Raw genomic sequence first — 20,807 nt, 5'->3', positions numbered from 1 at the left:
AAAGGTAATCTATAGAAGTGAAATTGACCCTTTAAAATGTGAGGATTTGGGGGGCTGGAACTGTGCTGTAGTGGGTAAAGCTGCCACCTGCAGTGCCTACATCCCATATGGGCCCCAGTTTGAGTCCCAGCTGCTCCACTTTCTATCCAGCTCTCTGCTATGGCCTGAGAAAGCAGTAGATGATCACCCAAGTCCTTGGGCCCCTGCACCCATGTGAGAGACATGGAAGAAACTCCTGGCTCCTGGCTCAGGATCAGCACAGCTCCAGCCATTGTAACCAATTGAGGAGTAAACAAACAGATGGAAGACCCTTCTCTCTCTGCCTTTCCTTCTCTGTGTAACTCTTTCAAGTAAAATAAATCTTTTAAAAAATTTAAAAATGTGATGGTTTTTAATAGTCCTTGTCTTGATGAATAATTTTTCATACAATTTGATGAACACTTTATTTAGTCTGGGTTAATTTGATAAGCATTAATTAGACTAAAAACAGACTTTTATAAAAAATAACAATGAGAAAAGAATAAAGTGGAGGAAGAAGTGTGAGAGCATAAGTAGGAAGAAGGATAGGGTGGAAAGTATCACTATATTCCTGAATCTTTATGTATGAAGTACATGAAATTTGTATACCTTAAATTAAATTTAAAAAAGAAACACTGAAAAAATTCTATTTGTGGTTCTCTTTTATATTTTATCATAAATATTCTATGCGCCTAGATACTTAAAGTATGGTATAAATCCATACTAGTATTCAAGCCACTTAAATATCCAAAAGTTCTAGTCAAAATCTGATATAAAAATTTCAATGTTTAAATTTCAGTAAACTTTTTTTTCAGAAAAAGATGTGTTTATTTGAAAAGCAGAGTTACAAAGAGGCAGAAGCAGAGGCAGAAAGAGAAACACAGAGAGAGAGAGAGGTCTTCAATCCATTGGTTTATTCCCCAAATGGCTGCAATGGCCAGAGCTGGGCCTATCCAAAGCCAGGATTCAGGAGCTTCTTCCAGGTCTCCCCCATGGGTGCAAGGGGCCTAAGAACTTGGGCCATCTTCTATTGCTTTACCAGGCCATAGCACAAAGTTGAATAAGTGGAGCAGCTGGGATTCAAACTGGTGCCCATATGGGATGCCAACACTGCAGCTGGCAGCTTTACTCGCCTACACAACAGCGCCAGCCCCAATAAACCTTTTTCAATGCTGTATTTATTCAATATTTAGCTTCCATATTTATGGTTGTACATTGCCATTCCTGACAAGCCACAGTTGACCTCACACAAAGTGTCTTCTCCCTTGGAAACTTATGGCTGAGCCACAATATACATACCCTTATTATCACAGGGACAAATACATAAGAAACCATGAACAGATCCTTTATCCAAAGAACAGGAATAAGCTAAACTATAGAATCTTTAGCTGTTTTTAAATTTTGACGGCAGACACTCAGAGGCAGGAAATGATCTACTACTTGTCTAATTCTTAAAGTTTCCCAACAGCTGGACCACGACGGATTAAAACCAGGAGGTGAAAATTGAGTCTAGGTTTCCATTTGAATGGCAAGATCCAAATATTTGAACCATCACCTGCAGCCTCCCAGTATGTGCATTAGCAGGATGCTAGAATCAGAAGTGGAACTGGACAGAAATCTCCATATTCATACTAGAGTGTGGACATCCCAAGTGCTTTATTAAGCATTGCACCAAAGACCTTTTCCCAAATCAATTAACTTGAAACATAAATGCATAATATAAAGCTTGTTCACAATTTTCCATTCATTCACTCTTGTGACCAACTGTGTTTCTACTGAGTGGACCTCTATGATCTGTTCTTCATTGACTGGCACATTTTAGTATAACAAACATACAAAGCTGTTTTCTTAATTTGTATTGAATATTCCAGTCTCTCTTACTGCTTACTCAAGTTAACAAGGTTATGAAAAGATCAGAGAAAATATCCAGTGATACACAATGGCCTCAGATTCCAAATCTCAGGAGATCAGTTGACAGCAGTATCTTGGCACCACATAGTTCAATATATAGACCAGCTGGCTCACATTAGCCACCTAGTCAGCAGCACTTTCTTCTGTGAATTTGCTCCCCCTTCTCATGTTTTTTATGCCTTCACTCTTTCTTTGGCCTCAAGTCCTAAACAAATCACTCATGTGCTACAGTCTCAGTCCTGTTATGGAGGAAAAGAAAAATAAGATGGAAAGAAATCCAACCAGATCAAAACATCCCTGTCGCTCCCCCTCTTCGTGGAGGAACGACACTAAAGCCTGCCTAGGCTTCATATCCGAGTCACGGCACCATTATGTCACTCCCCGTCTTCGTGGAGGAACGACACAGGACCCTGCGCTGTTCTTTCGTCTGCTCGGCCGTCCCCGGGTTTGCTGCTGGTTCTTCCCGGGTTGGCTACCGTCCCTTCCACCTCCGTGGAAGGGCGGTTCCCCCTGCCACATTCCCCACTTCCGCGGGGGAGCGGCACACTGCTGGCCGGCTCTCTCGGGGGCTGCACAGGTGTTCCCCTTAGATGTTCCCCTTAGATGTTCCTGGTGCATGCCGTCTCTCTCCTCCTTTATAGTCCTCCTCCGCCAATCCTAACTCGGCTGCCCACACGCCGAGTACGCTGCTCTCCTCCAATCAGGAGCAAGTCCTGCTGCCTATTGGTTGAACTGGAGGCAGCTGTGCAGAAGCCGTCTCTCCCCTCTCAGTGCCATATTGTGGGAGAGCAGATGCATAGAATAAGTCCCAATTCCAGTAACTCAGTCCAGTCCGGGTTGCTCCCCACACATCCCCTATTCAGATCAAGTCCTATATAATTACAGAAAGCCCATACAGAAAACCAGCAACTCTTTCAGAATAGAGGAAAACAATACTAAGCCAGAAAATGCACAATTTCCCAGAATCAGAGATCATGGCAGCATCAGTCATCAAATTAACCAGTGCCTCACTCAATGAAAGCCATAATCCATGGAGGAATCAAACACCAAAATTAAAATTCTGAGATAGTAGAGGATTTCTGAAAATAACTGTCCTCTTCCTGCCACTCAGGTTTATTTGTAAATGGATTGTATGCCAATGAGCTTTAGAATATAGAAATATGTTGAGGCATTAGTGATTAAAAACATTGGAAAAATACACACACACTGTGGGGAGCAGCTGAGACTAGACTAAGTTACTGGAATTAAGACTTATTCTATGCATCTGCTCTCCCACAATATGGCGCTGGGGAGGAGTAAACTTCTACGCAGCTGCCTCTCGCCAATTTGACTGATGAGCTGCAGGAGCTGATCCTGCTGCTGATTGGAGGAGAGCAGTGTGTTTGGCGTGTGGGCAGCAGAGTTGGGATTGGTGGAAGAGGACTATAAAGGAGGAGAGAGACAACATGCACGAGGAACATCTGAAGGAACACCTGAGCAGCCCCCAAGAGAGCCGGCCGGCGGTGTGCCGCTCCTCCGCGGAAGCGGGGAAAGTGGCAGGGGGTGCCACCCCTCCACAGAGGTGGAGGGGTCAGCAGCCAACCCAGGAAGGACCAGCAGCAAACCTGGGAAGGGCCGAGCAGACAAAAGAACAGCGCAGGGTCCAGTGTCGTTCCTCCGCGAAGAGGGGGAGCGACAACACACAAAAAGCATTCCACATAGACTTAAGAAATGGCTTCTAAAGGTGCACCACATCATGTATTTTCCAACATTGATGTTGTTAAGGAAAGAATTGCCATATATTAATACTTAGATCTGTATCAGGAAGCTACCTGATCAATCTGTTGTTGATCCTACTAGCACTCTGCCCATCTTCCCGGATCAGATCATTATTTTGACATCTACCACCAGAGATTGTGCTCATCTATTTAATACACTTCAGTTACCTCCAGAATTTGAGCAGCATTCATGAAATTTCTCCGCTCTGTGAATTCTGATAGATTATTAGCTGTGGCTTATGGCCAAAGGCTTTTCAGAGTCATTATATTCATAAAGCTTCTCTCATGTGAATTCTTTCATGTAATATGAGGTTTGACTTCTGGCCAAAGGCTTTTCCAGTTTCTGGGTTCATGAGGTTTCTCCCTGTGTGAATTCTCCAATGTGTCATGAGTTATGATTTATAGCAAAAGGATTTTCCATAGTCATTGCATTCATAAGATTTCTTCCTGTGTGAATTCTGTGATGGATTATGAGATGTGACTTATGGCCAAAGACTTTCCCACACTATAACATTCATAAAGTTTCTCCCCTGTGTGAATTCTCTGGTGTTTCATGAGTTGTGATTTATAACAAAAGGATTTTCTAGTCATTACACGAATGATTGTCTGCTGTGTGTGAATTCTCCGATGCATTATGAGGTTTGACTTCTGGCCGAAGGCTTTTCTACAGTCATTATATTCATGAGACTTCTCCCCTATGTAAATTCTCTGATGCATTTTGAGTTGTGATTTATGGCCAAAGGCCTTTTCACAGTCATCACATAAATAATTTCTCCCTTGTGTGAATTTTCTGATGCCTTATGAGCTGTGGCTTGAGGCCAAAGGCTTTTCCACAGACATTACATTCATAAGGTTTTTCCCCTGTGTGAATTCTCTGATGTTTGCTGAGGACTGACTTAAAGCCAAAGGCTTTTCCACAGTCATTACATTCATAAGGTTTCTCCCCTGTGTGAATTCTCTGGTGTGCAATGAGATGTGATTTAGAGCAAAAGGCTTTCCCACAGTCATTACATTCATAAGGTTTCTCCCCTGTGTGAATTCTCCAATGTTTGCTGAGGGCTGATGTACAGCCAAAGGCTTTCCCACAGTCATTACATTCATAAGGTTTCTCCCCTGTGTGAATTCTCTGGTGTGTAATGAGATGTGATTTAGAACAAAAGGATTTTCTACAGTCATTACATTCATAAGGTTTCTCCCCTGTGTGAATTTTCTGATGTGCAATGAGATATGATTTAGAGCAAAAGGATTTTCCACAGTCATTACATTCATAAGGTTTCTCCCCTGTGTGAATTCTCTGATGTCTACTGAGGGCTGACTTACAGCCAAAGGCTTTTCCACAGTCATGACATTCATAAGGTTTCTCCCCTGTGTGAATTCTCTGATGTTTGCTGAGAACTGACTTAAAGCCAAAGGCTTTTCCACAGTCATTACATTCATAAAGTTTCTCTCCTGTGTGAATTCTCTGGTGTGCAATAAGATATGATTTAGAACAAAAGGATTTTCTACAGTCATTACATTCATAAGGTTTCTCCCCTGTGTGAATTCTCTGATGAATTATGAGGCTTGACTTCCGGCCAAAGGCTTTCCCACAGTCATTACATTCGTAAGGTTTCTCCCCTGTGTGAGTTATCTGATGCATTCTGAGTTCTGACTTATTGCGAAAGGCATTTCCACAGTCATTACATTCATAAGGTTTCTCCCCTGTGTGAATTTTCTGATGCCTTATAAGGTGTGGCTTACGGCCAAAGGCTTTTCCACAGTCATGACATTCATAAGGTTTCTCCCCTGTGTGAATTCTCTGATGTGTTATGAAATATGATTTCTGGAAAATGGCTTTTCCATATTCTTTGCATTCATGTGGCCTCCTCTGCTTGTGAATTTTCTGATGTGTAATGAGATCTGACATCTGATAAGTGGGCTCTCCATATTCATTACACACATTGCGGTTTTCCTGTATGTGAGTACTGTAATGGATGTTGTGACAGCACTTAGAATCGAATGATTTTTCACAAGGTTTACATGCATAGGGTTTTTTCCCTGTATGTGGTCTCTGATTTATTGCAAGATGTGATTGGTAAGTGTTGGGATCCACATATCTAATATTTTCATATAATTTTTCTCTTGTGTGGGTTTCTTGATGCATACTAAGATTAGAATTTTTATAGGAAGTTTTTTTTATTTGAGTTGTCTTTTCAACAGTGACAGTTGATGTATTACAGGTTTCTTCCATATGAATCCTTTCAGATTTACAGAGTATATTCTCCCTTGTGAAGACTTTCTCTGGTCCAATATTTTCAAGTGGGTTCTTCACAGTCTGACTCTTGTGATGCTGACTAATAGGCTCACAGAACTGGAGTGAGTTCCCAGGTACCTTAGTGGCATCACATTTTTCACCAGCTTGTAGTTGATCAGGCCCACTGAGGGGATACACATTGTGATATCCATTGCATTCTTCAGGTTTCATTCTTAAATAGTTTCCCTTTTTGCTAATCAGATTTGGAACATGGCTTGAACTTAAATGAAGTTTTTTTCTTACTTCAACTCTCTTGAGAGTTGATGTTTTGTTATTTTTCATAACATGCTGACTCAGAATTTTGTCCTGATTTTCCTGATTTGTCCAAATCAGGTCATCCCTTTTCATGGCAACTGAAATGAGAAAAAAAAAAAAAAACAAAACTACATCACAGAATCACATGTAACTGTTTCTCCTGGCATACTCATGTAAAGAAATGAAGTTACTTGTTAAACAAGTGGCATAAGATTTTATTAAAATAAGTGCAAGTTACTTAGTTATGCCATTATTTGTTTTTCTCCTTAACATATTAATATATTCAATTGTACCAATAGACTTACCAATTTTTACTCATGATCCTGTTTACTACCTGAATTTTTTTTTTTTTTTGACAGGCAGAGTTAGACAGTGAGAAAGAGAGAGAGAGAAAGGTCTTCCTTCCATTGGTTCACCTCCCAAATGGCCGCTAGAGCTGGCACACTGCAACTGGCGCACCACACCAATCTGAAGCCATGAGCCAGGTGCTTCCTCCTGGTCTCCCATGCAGGTGCAGGGTCCAAGCACTTGGGTCATCCTCCACTGCCTTCCTGGGCCACAGCAGAGAGCTGGACTGGAAGAGGAGCAACTGGGACGGAAACAGTGCCCCAACCAGGACTAGAACCTGGGGTGCTGGCACCACAGGTGGAGGATTAGCCTAGCGAGCCATGGCACCAGCCTTACTACCTGAATTTTTAACAAGTATGGCAGAATGGCTTTTGTAGTCAGTTGTGTTAATACACTGCTTGGGATGCCTGCATAACAAAATGACAGTTTGAGCTGTGGCTACTCTGCTTCCAATATAGCTCTCTACTTATGTAAACTGGGAGGCAGCAAATGATGGATCATATGCTTAGGGCCCTGTAATACATCAAAGAAAACTAAATGGAATTCTAGACTTTGGGTTTCAGACTAGTAAGACCTAAGTTTTGCTGGCATTTGGAGAGTAGCTAATAGATCTTCTTCCCCTCTCACTGTCATTGCCTTTCACAAAGATGAAACGACTATAGAAGATTTTTTAAAAATGAACAAATATTTAGTAGAAATCTTCACCAATTCGCTAGCAGCCAATTATTCCCTGGTCTTTTTTTCCAGCATATTTTTATAACAAGTGTATGTTTTATGCTCTCTCTGATGTTTCAACCATAAATATGGGAAGGTTTTATTTGTTCATTTACTTGCAGATGGAGAAGAATGAAATGTGGGGCCAATGCTGTGGTGCAGCAAGTTAAAGCCCTGGCCTGCAGCACTGGCATCTGATATGAGTACCAGTTTGAGCCCTGGCTGCTCCACTTCTGACCCAGCTCTCTGCTGTGGCCTGAGAAAGCAGTAGAAGATGGCCCAGATCCTTGGCCCCTGCACCCATGTGAGAGAACTGGGAGAGATTCCTGGCTCCTGGCTTCAGATTGGCTCATCTCTGGCCATTTCACCTAATTAGGGAGTGAACCAGTGGATGGAAGACCTCTCTCTCTCTCTGACTCTCTCTCTCTGTAACTCTGTCTTTCAAATAATGAAATAAATCTTTAAAATAAATGAAAAGTGTCTATACTCTAGGCAGGACCACATTTGAGGAATAAGATTGAATCTATGATTTTCTCATATTCAATCTTCCCAGGGAAACAGCATTCATGGGATTTTTCAATTGAAAAATTCCACTTTTATTTGCATTCAGTGACAGCTTCCCCATATTCCTAAGGAAACCTGACATCTTCAGCTTCTCAGAACTACAACAGGTACAAAGTCCTAATATACTGCCTTGGGTATACACTCCCTACCAGTTTAATTTTTTATTTTTATTTTTTAAAGATTTATTTTATTTATTTGAAAGATATTGTTATGAAGAGAGGTAGAGACACAGAGAGATCTTGCATCCACTGGTTCACTCCCCAGTTGGCTCCAACAGCTGGAGCTGTGCTGATCCGAAGCAAGGAGCCAGGAGCTTCTGGGTCTCCTATGTGGGTGCAGGGACCCAAGGATGTGAGCCATCTTCTACTGTTATCCAGGCCATAGCAAAGAGCTGGATCAGAAGAGGAGCAGCCAGGACAAGAACTGGCACCATATGGGATGCCGGCACTTCAGGCCAGTGCTTTAACCTGCTGTGCCACGGCACCGGCTCCTCTACCAGTTTAAAGAGTCTGTTTCTGCAATCCAGGATATGTTGACCTTCTTTGAAAAGTGTTTTATATGTCATTCTGAAATCACCAGCCCCTTTTATCTCTTCTCAATTCTTCTATAAACACTAATCTGTGACAATTTGTGATTCTGAAGGCTTTTGAATAGTTGTCTCCTATTTTCACAGAAAACTCCATTTCCTGTGCCTTTCTTTTCTTTTTGTTTGTTTTTAAGTGATACTGAAAAATAAGAGAAAATTCATACTTCAAACTCCACTCTTTAACAAATCTGAGCCACTCAACATAAACCCATGAGGTTACTTGACCTTGGGTCTCAGAATCTCATCACTTTCATAGTGAGTCTAGGATCACTTATTCTCATGTTCCTATACAAGTTCCTGCTTAACTTCATGATTTCTGATGCCACAGCAGGGAGGTGTACTTCCGGCCATCTCTTACTATTTACTTATTTACTTACCTGAGAGTCAGAGAGACAGAGAATGAGACACAAAGAGAGAATGAAACAGAGGGTTGCCAGCCACAGGATCACTCTTCAAATGTTTCCAGCAACATATAATTTTCCTATTTATTTGACAGGCACAAAGAATGGGAAAAAAGGAGAGAGAGAAAGAAACAAAGAAATGGAGAGTCCACATTTATTGGTTTAGTCCTAAGATGCTTAAAATAGCAAGTTCTGTTTCTGGCCAAAACCATGAGTAGGAAATCAATCTGAGCAATGAGTAAGAAACAAGTTTTTATAAGTTTTCAAATTAACAAGGAAGGAAAGATATAAAAGTGTAGAGAATGACAAGTTAGAATTTGGGGACTGTATCTAACCTAGATATTCACCAAGAATAAAAGAATTAGAGATAGAAATAGAATAGATACTCTAGATATTCTAGAATGCATGTGTCTGATGCACAAAACCAGCTGTCCTCAGGAGTAAGACTTGGGAAAAATTCATGGAAACAGCACCAGTCAACATCTGCTGCACCCTTTCTGCCTTGGCCTCCCTGCCCACTATGTGCAGACTGACCTGGAAGGCTCTGATTCAGGCATTCTTCCACCATCCATGGCTCTGCTCCTCGCTCCAACTTGAAGATCAAGTCAGGTTTGGTAGTGCAGTGCCCTATTAATGGAAACAATGTAAGACTGTGAAATCACTATCTTGGGTTATTTAAAGGACTACAGCTTGGTTCATGAGCTATGCAACAAATGTTCCAATTTGAAACCTTTCTTAGATGGTAGACATTCATATTACTCATGGACTCAAATTCTATACCTGCCCATCACTGAACTTCATAAAGTGTTCATTTGTTTGTCAAATAGCAAGAAACTATTACCATTGAGTGATGGCTGTCACTCACCCAAGGAGAAGAGGCTGCTATAGGTCTCCAACATCACATCCCTGTACAGGATTTTCTGAGCATTGTTCATTTTCTGCCATTCCTCCCAGCTAAAGTACACAGCCAGGTCTTCAAATGCTATCATCACCTGTAATTGAAGACTTCTGGTCAACATCTCAACTCTGTCACAAAACAGACTTTCAGTTGTGTATCTTGTATACAGGTATGAAGGAAGAAGGAATAATATGATTTCATTTTAGACTTGTTGAGCATTTGGACAGTAACAGAGAGGCATTTGACAGGGAGTCAACCTATGGTCTAAAGGCAGTGAAAAATGCCCAAGCTAGAGGGAAATAGGAGTTTCAGATCACAAAGGACCATGTCTGTCAAAGGGAATTGCACAGCAGCCCAAAAGGGGGACAATATTGACTCTTGAATGAGCTATGTTAAGGAGAATATAGAAGTGTTCAAGGAAAAAGTCTAGAAATCATCTATGATGGGAATGAACAGAGAAGAATTTCCAGGAAACCACCATGCACAGTCACTTGAAATATGGCAGAGAAAAAATAATTTAAGAGAGGGCAAGCATTTAGCTTCGTGTTTTTTATGGCAACCAAGATACTCTACCTCAGAGTGCCCAGGTTGGATTTCCAGTGCCAGCTCTAGTTTCCAGCTCCCAGCTAATGCAGATCTGGTGAAGCAATGGTGATGCTACCAATGAGGGAGGACTAGACTCCATTCCTGACTCCTGGCTTCAGTCTTGCCCTACTTCTGGTTGGTATGGTTATTTATGGAGTAAACAAATGCATGAGAGCTATTTATCTCTCTTAGGCTCCATCAACTTCTTTCTCTATCAAGCTCATAAATATTTTTAAATAAGAGAGAAGATTCAAGTAAGACATAGGACAGAAAATAGCTTTTGGCTTTGTCTCTGATTATTCTACTGAGAAACATTTGAAGAAATGAAAATACATTATAGCACTGATGGAGACTGTGGACTCAAAAGGTTTCCATAGCCTTGGCAGTTCATGTCAAGAGCCTCAGGTGTTGGCTGGTGCTGTGGCTCAATAGGCTAAGCCTCCGCCTTGTGGTGCTGGCACACCAGGTTCTAGTCCCAGTCGGGGCACCAGATTCTGTCCTGGTTGCCCCTCTTCCAGGCCAGCTCTCTGCTATGGCCCAGGAGTGCAGTGGAGGATGGCCCAGGTCCTTGGGCCCTGCACCCACATGGGAGACCAGGAGAAGCACCTGGCTCCTGGCTTCAGATCAGCATGATGCACCAGCCACAGCACTCCAGCCGCACCGGCCATTGGAGGGTGAACCAATGGCAAAAGGAAGACCTTTCTCTCTGTCTCTCTCTCTCACTGTCCACTCTGCCTGTCAAAAAAAAAAAAAAAAGCCTCAGGTGATCACTGACATAAATAAGAGTGTTCATTTTTAAATTAACAGCAGGAGTCACTGTGTACTCACTTTCCATGCAAGACCTTTGCCAATGAATTGTACTATGAGAATTAACTGTAAAACTTATTCTCAAATAGTTTTTTTTTATGTTTTGTATGTGTGTTTGTGTCTGTGTCTGTGTGTGTGCATACAAATCATTGAAATATTTACTTAGTATAGAATTGGTCTTCTGTGTATAAAGTTAATTGAAAATGAATCTTAATGGAGAATGGGACTGGGAATAGGAGAGGGATGAGGAAGTGGGGAGGGAGTGAGGGTGGGAGGGCAGGTATGGTGGGAATAATCACTATATTCCTAAAGTTTTACTTAAGAAATTTGTACTCATCAAATAAAAGGTTTCTACAAAAAAATAAAGATATTACATGGTTTCCAATTCTGTGGCTTCAAATAAAATTGAAGCTTAAATATAAAAAAAAGAAAAAATACATTATACCAAATTAAAGTGAAAACAATATAATTATTTGCCCAAAATCAGAGTTTGGGAAAATCTGAAGTACAATCTGCATTTGTGACTTACTGAAAGAAATTCATAGAGATTTGTTTATGAACCTAAAGTAAGCAGCAACATTGTGGTGTGGCAGGTTAAGCCCCCACATGCAATGCTGACAATCCATGTGAACAGATAATTTAAGTCCTAGCTAATTGAGTTCCAATCCAGCTCTCTGCTAATGTGCCTGAAAGAACAATGAAAGATGGCCTAAATATATGGGTCCCTTCCATCAATGTGGGAGACTCACATGAAGTTCCGGGCTCTTGGATTTGGCCTGGCCCAGTGTTGGCCATTGTGGCCATTTGGGGATAAACCCATAGATGGAAGGTATCTCTTTCTCCTTGTCTCTCCCAATCTCTGTAACTCTGCCTTTCAAATAAATGAACAAATCATAAAAAACAACCTGCAGTAGATTCTTTACTGCACACATTCCTTATCCTATCCCTGAATCCAGTTCAGCTTCTCAAAATTATTAAGGACTGCATTATCCTAACAATTCAAAAACAAATTTAACTAATTTATGTTTTAGCATTAAGTAATTCTTACCCTTGCAGAATGTTAAGTATTTATTTCCAGGGTGGCACTAAAACATTGCCCACTACATCATCTATATGACTATAAAGACTGTTTTGGACAGCATGGCTGCCAAAAATTAGCATAATGTACTCTAAGTTTCAACTCAAAACATGTAACAAATGTATGTTTTTCTATGGCAACAGAAAGAGACCAAATTGCCTTATCTTAGATGACTATGTTTCATAATCATTCCAAATTCATCAGTAATCTTATTTGTGTATATTCCTTGAGAATAAACTTTATGCTTATTTTTCCATTTTAATTAATAAACTATTACACATCTCCTAAAATGAAAAATGACAACAAGCTGAGGAATAATTAAGAAAACCAATTACAGGGGAAAGCACTGTGGTGCCTACAGTGCTGGCATCTCATATGGGCACCAGTTCATGTCCCAACTGCCCAATTCTGATCCAATTACCTAAAATTGTGTCTGGGAAAGCAGTGGAAGATGGTTCAAGTCCTTGGGCCCCTACACTCACATGGGAAACCTGAAAGATGCTCCTGGCTCCTGGCTTCAGATCAGCTCAGCTCTGGCCATTGCAGACACTTGGGGAGTGAACCAGCAGATGGAAGACCTCTCCCCCGCCTCTATCTTTGTAAATTTTGCTTTCAAATAAAAAAGTAAATCTTTTACAAAAAGAAAACCACTTACAGGTGATGTATTAATTTTCTTTGCTCTTGGAAATATCTGGAGGTGCCCAGAATGATACCTGGAACAGAAGGTGAATGGAAGGAGTTAAAAGAAAACTCTTCTGGTTTGCTTCTACATTAAACTGTGGAGAAAAAAGAAAATGGTAGAATGAATAAAGAGCAAAGAATATATTAACTGAGAAAACATCAGCTTCATTGTGGAGATGTGAAATTCTATAGAAAATATGCAACTTACAGCTTCACATTTTTGGCCAAAATTGCATTGGAACAACTATACTTAATGTATATTTAATGTAGTACACTGTTTCATTAATGATTCCAAATAATGTCATTCCTTATATCCATCCCTTCACAAGACCCTGGAACTCACAATTTAATTCACTTTACCCCATGATATATCAGTAAATGTGATAGAAACAGATATTTTGTAAAGCATTTCCCTTCTCAGATTTTCCTTTTTTGACGGTTATCTTCTGGAAAACCCTGGGACCTACCATTTGAAGAGATAGGATCTAGACAAGATTCACCACAAACTACCAAACATCTAAAAGAAGTCAGCTCTAAGATTCCAGCCTCAATCCATCCCTCAGATGACTGAACCCTTATTTCTCATCCCAGAATGAAAATAGAAACTGCCCAGCTGAGCTCATCCCAAAATACTGAAACAGAAATTCAAATCAAATGGCTATTTGTAAAGCTTTGTGTTTTCAGATTTGTCCTACACACAACGCTGATACATACTGTGTGAGTTGGGGAGAAATCTGAATTACATGAAAATTTATACGATTAACACCACTTCACAATCTCATCAGGAAGTTGGGCAAATGCTGCAATTTTGGAGACCCAGATAAAGCTTCTGGATCCTGACCTCAGCCTTTCCCTGGCTTGCTCTTTTTAACTTAAAATCTTCATTGAAGCAATTAATATTCCTGAATAACGCATTTTTAATCCTTTAAAATTATGCTTGATCTTTCCTACAAAAACAATTTGTTGGCCATCAATGGATTATACTTCCCAGTGAGGAAAATTATTCTAATACATTTAGTGGGTTAGTATGGCTAGAAAACAGGGTGAATATTCTCTAATATCTTTGTGAATATTATAAATTGTACTATCTGATATTTCTTTACCCAAAAGTTCCTGAAATTCATCTATTCATCAGCCCAACCGATTATCTGTATATATCTAACAAAACATTTTTTTAGATCTGCACTTAATTTCTGGTTTCTCCCACAAATTAGGCAATGAGACAAAATAAGGGTGTTAAAGATCTCCTACTTTTCCTTGTTTTCCTGTCTAAATGAGAATAGGCATGAAATTATTATCAAATTCTTCCTGATCTGACTGGTAGTGTCATGGGCATGTACTCTTGGCCCAAAAATATTGGTCATTTTTGGTTTCTAAGTACAATGTGTGAATTATGCTGTTCAAATTTCTGTACCATCTCTGATCTGGTAATTGCCTTTCAGTGACTTTATTCTACAAATTGGGAGATCTCAGTCTTGAGCTTCCATCTTAAGTAACTTCACCTCAGACCCAAAAGCAAATTATTACTTAGTTCTCAGCATCATACAACTTAAACAGAAGATGAAGTTGCAGACACTAATGAACTAGAATGGTACCATGAAGTAGTGGATTCCCTTGTCCTTTCCAAGAGTTATTGCTCCCTGTAGTGGTAGCCACATACCTCTGACAATAGGAGTTGCTCATTTTGTAACTGCAGATGAAGATTCTGAGGTGAGTCCTGAGAAGAGAGAAAGTGGAAAGGCCACACTCAGTTGTTGTTGATTGGACTTTAACAAATAATTTTCTCTCCATGGGTCTTTTTTAATTTTTTATTTTTGACAGGCAGAGTTAATGAGAGAGAGAGAGAGAGAGAGACAGAGAGAAAGGTCTTCCTTCCATTAGTTCACCTTCCAAATGGTCATTATGGCTGGTGCAGTGTGCCAATCTGAAGCCAGGAGCCAGGTGATTCCTTCTGGTCTCCCATGTGGGTGCAGAGCCCAAGGACTTGGGCCATTCTCCACTGTCTTCCTGGGCCATAGCAGAGAGCTGGACTGGAAGAGGAGCAACTGGGACAGAATCCAGCACTCCAACCGGGACTAGAACCTGGGGTGCCAGCACAGCAGGTGGAGGATTAGCCTAGTGAGCCATGGTGCTGGCCTCTACATGTCTTAAATGTACCTTCTGACTAATGACTTGCCATGGTAATATCAAGCACTTAGTCAATAAGAGAGCTCTAATACTTGATTAGCACTAAAGTAAGAATGAAAAATATAGTCATTGTGATATGAAGAGAATGATAACCACAGAGTGAAATTGACTATTTTAGGATTCCAAAAGGACTAAAATTTGAGGTCAATTTTCAGCTATTAGGAGGTTCCAAGATGGCAGAATAGAGAGAGAGTTCCTGCTCCAGCCCAAGAAAAGATAGTTTAAAAAAGTGGATATAGTGTAGTCTCAGGGAAGACTTAGGGGAAAAAATGACAGAGGAAACTCTATGGAAATTAGAGGGACACAATGGACTTATGTGGAGGTTGTGAGTGTCCACAGTTTGGGACTCCAACAGCCAAGAGCTTATGCACCAGTGCTGGAAAGTGAGGTGAGATCAGACCACAGAAGCCCAAGCCACTAGCAAAAAAAATGCGGGGAAGAGCCTAGAGGGAATGAAGCCCCATGGCAAAATGTGCATCAGCCAAACTAGAGGAGAAAAAAAAAAAAAGGTCAGGATGGACACATTTCTCTCTCTCTGCTCACTTTACAAAAGTGTACTGTGACAAGCCAACAGAGCGGGTGCCATTGTGGACATAGGTACCAGCTGCACCAGCTCACATCTATGCCTGGTAGTCAACTGAGTGGAGACTCCTGACTATGGTGGGAAGAAATAACAGGGGGCTAGGAGCTTGTGACTGTGTGAAACTTCTGAACTGGCACTGTGAAAAAAAACTGAGGGTGTGTGGGAGAATTCATGGTGTGGCTGGGACTTTAAGCAGTCTCAGTGGGAGATGCCACAAGCTCAGGAGTTCCTGGATTCATGCTGAGAGACATTGTTAGGGAATCTAAACTTACACTGAGGACTGCACCAATCCTTTGTGTGGTCCTTGGGACAGAGCAGATGGATATTATACCCATTGAGGCTAGCGCTCAGGAACTGGTCTCGATTGAAGAGAAGAGTTCAGTTGTGCAGAATATATTTACCTTCTGGTTTAAAAAAAGAGAAGATTTAACACTCCAAAACTGGGTGTGTCACCTTAGGCATGCCCTTAACTATGGAGAACTGAACAGAACTCTCTGGCCACACCCAGTACAAACATCTAGAGAGTCACAGAAATTGGAAAGCCCACTTAACTACAGAGTCATAGTACAATAAAAGCTGTCACAGTGGAAAAAAGAAGAAGAAACCAATGGATATCTCCACAAATGCTGAAAAACATATGCAATAATCCAAGAAACAAGAATAAGGAAGCCAGGGCCATGGCTCCACAGGCTAATCCTCCACCTAGCAGCGCCAGCACACTGGGTTCTAGTCCCAGTTGGGGTGCCAGATTCTGTCCCAGTTGCCCCTCTTCCAGGCCAGCTCTCTGCTATGGCCCAGGAGTGCAGTGAAGGATGGCCCAGGTCCTTGGGCCCTGCACCCCATGGGAGACCAGGATGAGCACCTGGCTCCTGCCTTTGGATCAGCGTGGTGCGCCGGCAGCAGCGCACCGGCTTTGGCGGCCATTGGAGGGTGAACCAATGGCAAAGAAAGACCTTTCTCTCTGTCTCTCTCTTTCACTGTCCACTCTGCCTGTCAAAAAAAAAAAAAAAAAAAAAGAATAAGGAAGACAACATGATGCTTTCAAAAGAACATAACACATTAATATTAGATTATGAAGACAATGAGATAGAAGAAATCTAAGAAATGGAACTCAAAAAATTGAATATAAGATTCCATATAAGTAATCAAAAGCAAACACAAGAACTACTGAAATCCATGCAGGACATGAAAAATTATCTCACCCATGAAATTGAGATCCTAAGGGGGAATCAACATGAAATGATGAATTCAATAGAACGTGAAATGGAGATCATAAAGAGAAATCAAACTGAAATGAAAAAATCAATAGAAGAAATAAATGCAGTGGAGAGCCTTAAAAACATAATCAGTGAGGCAAAAGAGAGAATATTGAACTTAGGAGAGAAAGCACAGGAAAGTATAGTCAAACCAAAGACAAGAAGAAGAAATTAGAAATCTAAAAAATACTATTGGGAATCTATAGGATACTACAAAAAAAAAAAAATATTGGATTCTTGGAGTTTCTGAAAGCTTGAAGAGATAGAAAGGATTAGAAGGCCTTTTTAGTGAAATACTAGCAGAAAACTTCCCAGGTTTGGAGAAAGAAAGGAACATTCAAGTACAGGAAGCACACGGAATTCCCAATCGACAAAACCAGAAAAGATCCTCACCATGACACATTGTAATCAAATTCACCACAGTGAAATTTAAAGAGAAGATTCTAAAATGTGCAAGAGGGAAGCACAAGATTACTTTCAAAGGATCTCCAATTAGACTCACAGCAGACTCCTCATCAGAAACCCTACAGGCTAGGAGAGAGTGATGAGATTTAGACCAAGTCCTAAGAGAAAAAAAACTGCCAGCACAAAATATTATATCCTGCAAAGCTCTCAGTTGTGAATGAAGTTGAAATAAAGACCTTTCATAGCAAATGGAAATTGATAGAATTTGTCACCAACCACCCAGTCCTGCAAAAAAAAATGCTTAAGAGACACAGAAACATGGTCATCAATACAAAAGAAAATAAAGGAAGAAAATCACTCAGTAAAAGATCAAAGGTAGATCAAAGTATAAATTAGGAATATTTGTGGAAAAACAGTAGGAAAAGTCATCACTTAACAATAGTCACATTGAATGTCAATGGCCTCAACTCCCCAGTTAAAAGGCACAGACTGCCTGAATGAATTAAAAAATCTATTTGCTGCTTACAAGAAACACATATTATCAACAAAGATGCAAGCAGAGTGAAAGTGAAATGTTGGAAAAAGATATTCATGCCAACAGAAACCAAAAAAGAGCTGATGTAGCATCTTAATATCAGACAAAATAGACTTTAACACAAAAACTGTTACAAGAGACAAAGAAGGGCACTATGATTAAAGGATCAATTCCCAAGGAAGATGTAACTATTGTAAATGTATATGCACCTAATTACAGGACACTGGGCTATTTAAAAGATATGTTAAGGGATTTAAAGGGAGACTTAGACTCTAGTACAATAGTTTTGGGGGACTTCAATACTCCACCTTCAGGAATGGACAGATCAACCAGACAGAAAATCAACAAGGAAACAGAAGATTTAATTGACACTATAGAGCAAATAGACCTAACACATATCTACAGAACTTTTCATTCTACAGTTGCAGAATACCCATTCTTCTCAGCAGTGCATGGGGCTTTTTCTAGGATTGACCACATGCTAGGCCATAAAGTGTCTCAGCAAATTAAAAAAAAAAAATCAAAATCATACCTCTTGGAATGAAGCTGGAAATCAGCAACTCAGGAATCTCTAGAGCATATGCAAACACATGGAGACTGAACAACTTGCTCCTGAATTAACAGTGGGTGACAGAAGAAATCAAAAGAGAAATCAGAAAATTTCTGGAAACAAATGAAGATGACTGCACAACATATCAAAACTTATGGAATAGAGCAAAAGCAGTGTTAAGAGGAAAGTTTATAGCAATAGGTCCCTACAACAAGAAATTGGAAAGGCACCAAATAAATGAGCTATCATTGCATCTCAAGGATCTAGAAAAACAACAGCAAACCAAACCAAAAACCAGTAGGAGAAAAGAAATAATTGAAATTAGAGATTAAGTCAACAAAACTGTATCCAAACAAACAATACAAAAGATCAGCAAAATGAAGAGCTAGTTTTTTGAAAAAATAAACAAAACTGACACACCATTGGCCCAACTAATCAAAAAAAGGAGAGAGAAGACCGAAATCAATAAAATTAGAGTTGAAAAAGGAAATGTAACAACAGACACCATGGAAATAAAAAGAGTCATCAGAAATTACTACAAAGAGGCTGGCATCACAGTTCACTAGGCTAATCCTCCACCTACAGTGCTGGCACTCCAGGTTCTCATCCCGGTTGAGGCACCAGTTCTGTCCCAGTCGTTCCTCTTCCAGTGCAGCTCTCTGCTGTGGCCCGAGAGGGTAGTGGAGGATGGCCCAAATGCTTGGGTGCTGCACCCACATGGGAGACCAGGAGGAAGCACCTGGCTCCTGGCTTCAGATCGGTGCAGTGCGCCGGCAATAGCAGCCAACTGGGGAGTGAACCAATGGAAGGAAGACCTTTCTCTCTCTCTCTCTGTCTAACTCTGCCTGTCAAAGAAAGAAAGAAAGAAAGAAAGAAAGAAAGAAAAAGAAAGAAAGAAAGAAAGAAAGAAAGAAAGAAAGAAAGAAAGAAAGAAAGAAAGAAAGAAAGAAAGAAAGAAAGAAAGAGAAAGAAATTACTACAAAGAGTTGTATGCCAACAAACTGGGAAATCTAGCAGAAACTGATATACTTACTCCTGGACACATACAACCTACCTAAATTGAGCCATGAAGACATAGAAAATTAAACAGACCCATAACCAAGACAGAAATTCAGAGTAATGAGGACCCTCCCAAGAAAGAAAAGCCTAGAACCGGATGGGTTAACTGCTGAATTCTACCAGACATTTAAAGAAGAACTAACTCCAATTCTTCTCAAGCTATTCAAAACAATTGAAAGAGAGGGAATCCTCCCAAATTCTTTCTACGAAGTCAGCATTACCTTAATTCCTAAATCTGAAAAAAAGATGCAACAGTGAAAGAGAATTACAGACCAATTTCCCTGACAAACATAGATCCAAAAATTCTCAACAAAATTTTAGTCAATAGAATCCAACAACACCTCAGAAAAATCATCCACCCAGAACAAGTGGGATTTATCCCTGGTATGCAGGGATGGTTCAACATTCATAAATGAATGTGATATACCACATTAACAAACTGCTGAACAAAAACCATATGATTATCTCAATAAATGCAGAGAAAGCATTGGATAAAATACAACACCCTTTCACGATAAAAGTTCTAAGCAAATTGGGTGATGAAGGAACATTCCTCAACACAATAAAAGCAGTTTATGACAAACCCACAGCCATCATCCTATTTAATGGGGAAAAGTTGGAAGCATTCCCACTCAGATCCAGTACCAGAGAGGGATGCCCACTCTCACCACTGCTATTCAATATAGTACTGGAAGTTTTAGCCAGAGCCATTAGGCAAGAAAAAGTAATCAAAGGGATATAAATTGGGAAGGGAGAAGTTGAAATATCCCTATTTGCAGATGAAATGATTCTTTCTTTAAGGGATCCAAAGAACTCCACTAAGAGACTATGGAAACTCAGAGAAAACTTTGGTAAAGTAGCAGAAGATAAAATGAATACACAAAAAGCAACAGCCTTTGTATACATAGACAATGCCACAGCTGAGAAAGAACTTCTAAGATCAATCCCATTCACAATAGCTATAAAAAAAAATCAAATACCTTGGAATAAACTTAACCAAGGATGTCAAAGATTTCTATGATGAGAATTACAAAACTTTAAAGAAATAGAAGAAGACACAAAAAATAGAAAATTATTCCATCTTTATGCATTGGAAGAATCAATACCATCAAAATGTCCATTCTTCTAAAAGCAATTTACAGATTCAATGAGATACCAATCAAAATACCAAAGATGACCTGGAAAGCATGATGCTGAAATTCATATGGAGGCACAGGAGACCTCAAATAGCTAAAGCAATCTTATACAATGAAACAAAGCCAGAGACATCATAATACTGGATTTCAACACACACTACAGGGCAGTTATAATCAAAATGGCCTGATATTGGTGCAAA

General features: G+C 40.1%; 1 protein-coding gene across 1 annotated transcript; it reads right to left on the bottom strand.

Annotated features, from left to right (window-relative positions):
- Positions 1-2,345: 2,345 nt before the first annotated feature.
- On the bottom strand, positions 2,346-18,818 carry LOC138843444 (zinc finger protein 569-like). The gene is given in 7 exon segments (XM_070047300.1): positions 2,346-4,455; positions 4,457-6,332; positions 9,382-9,474; positions 9,713-9,839; positions 12,871-12,928; positions 14,557-14,613; positions 18,395-18,818. Coding segments are annotated over 6 exon segments (2,478 nt in total). The 5' UTR covers positions 14,580-14,613; positions 18,395-18,818; the 3' UTR covers positions 2,346-4,154.
- Between the last annotated feature and the right edge of the window lie 1,989 nt (positions 18,819-20,807).

The sequence above is a fragment of the Oryctolagus cuniculus genome, chromosome 8, assembly GCF_964237555.1.
Source record: "Oryctolagus cuniculus chromosome 8, mOryCun1.1, whole genome shotgun sequence".
Lineage (NCBI taxonomy): Eukaryota > Metazoa > Chordata > Mammalia > Lagomorpha > Leporidae > Oryctolagus > Oryctolagus cuniculus.
The sequence above is the reverse complement of the archived record's forward strand: the minus strand, read 5'-3'. Positions and strand labels throughout refer to the sequence as shown.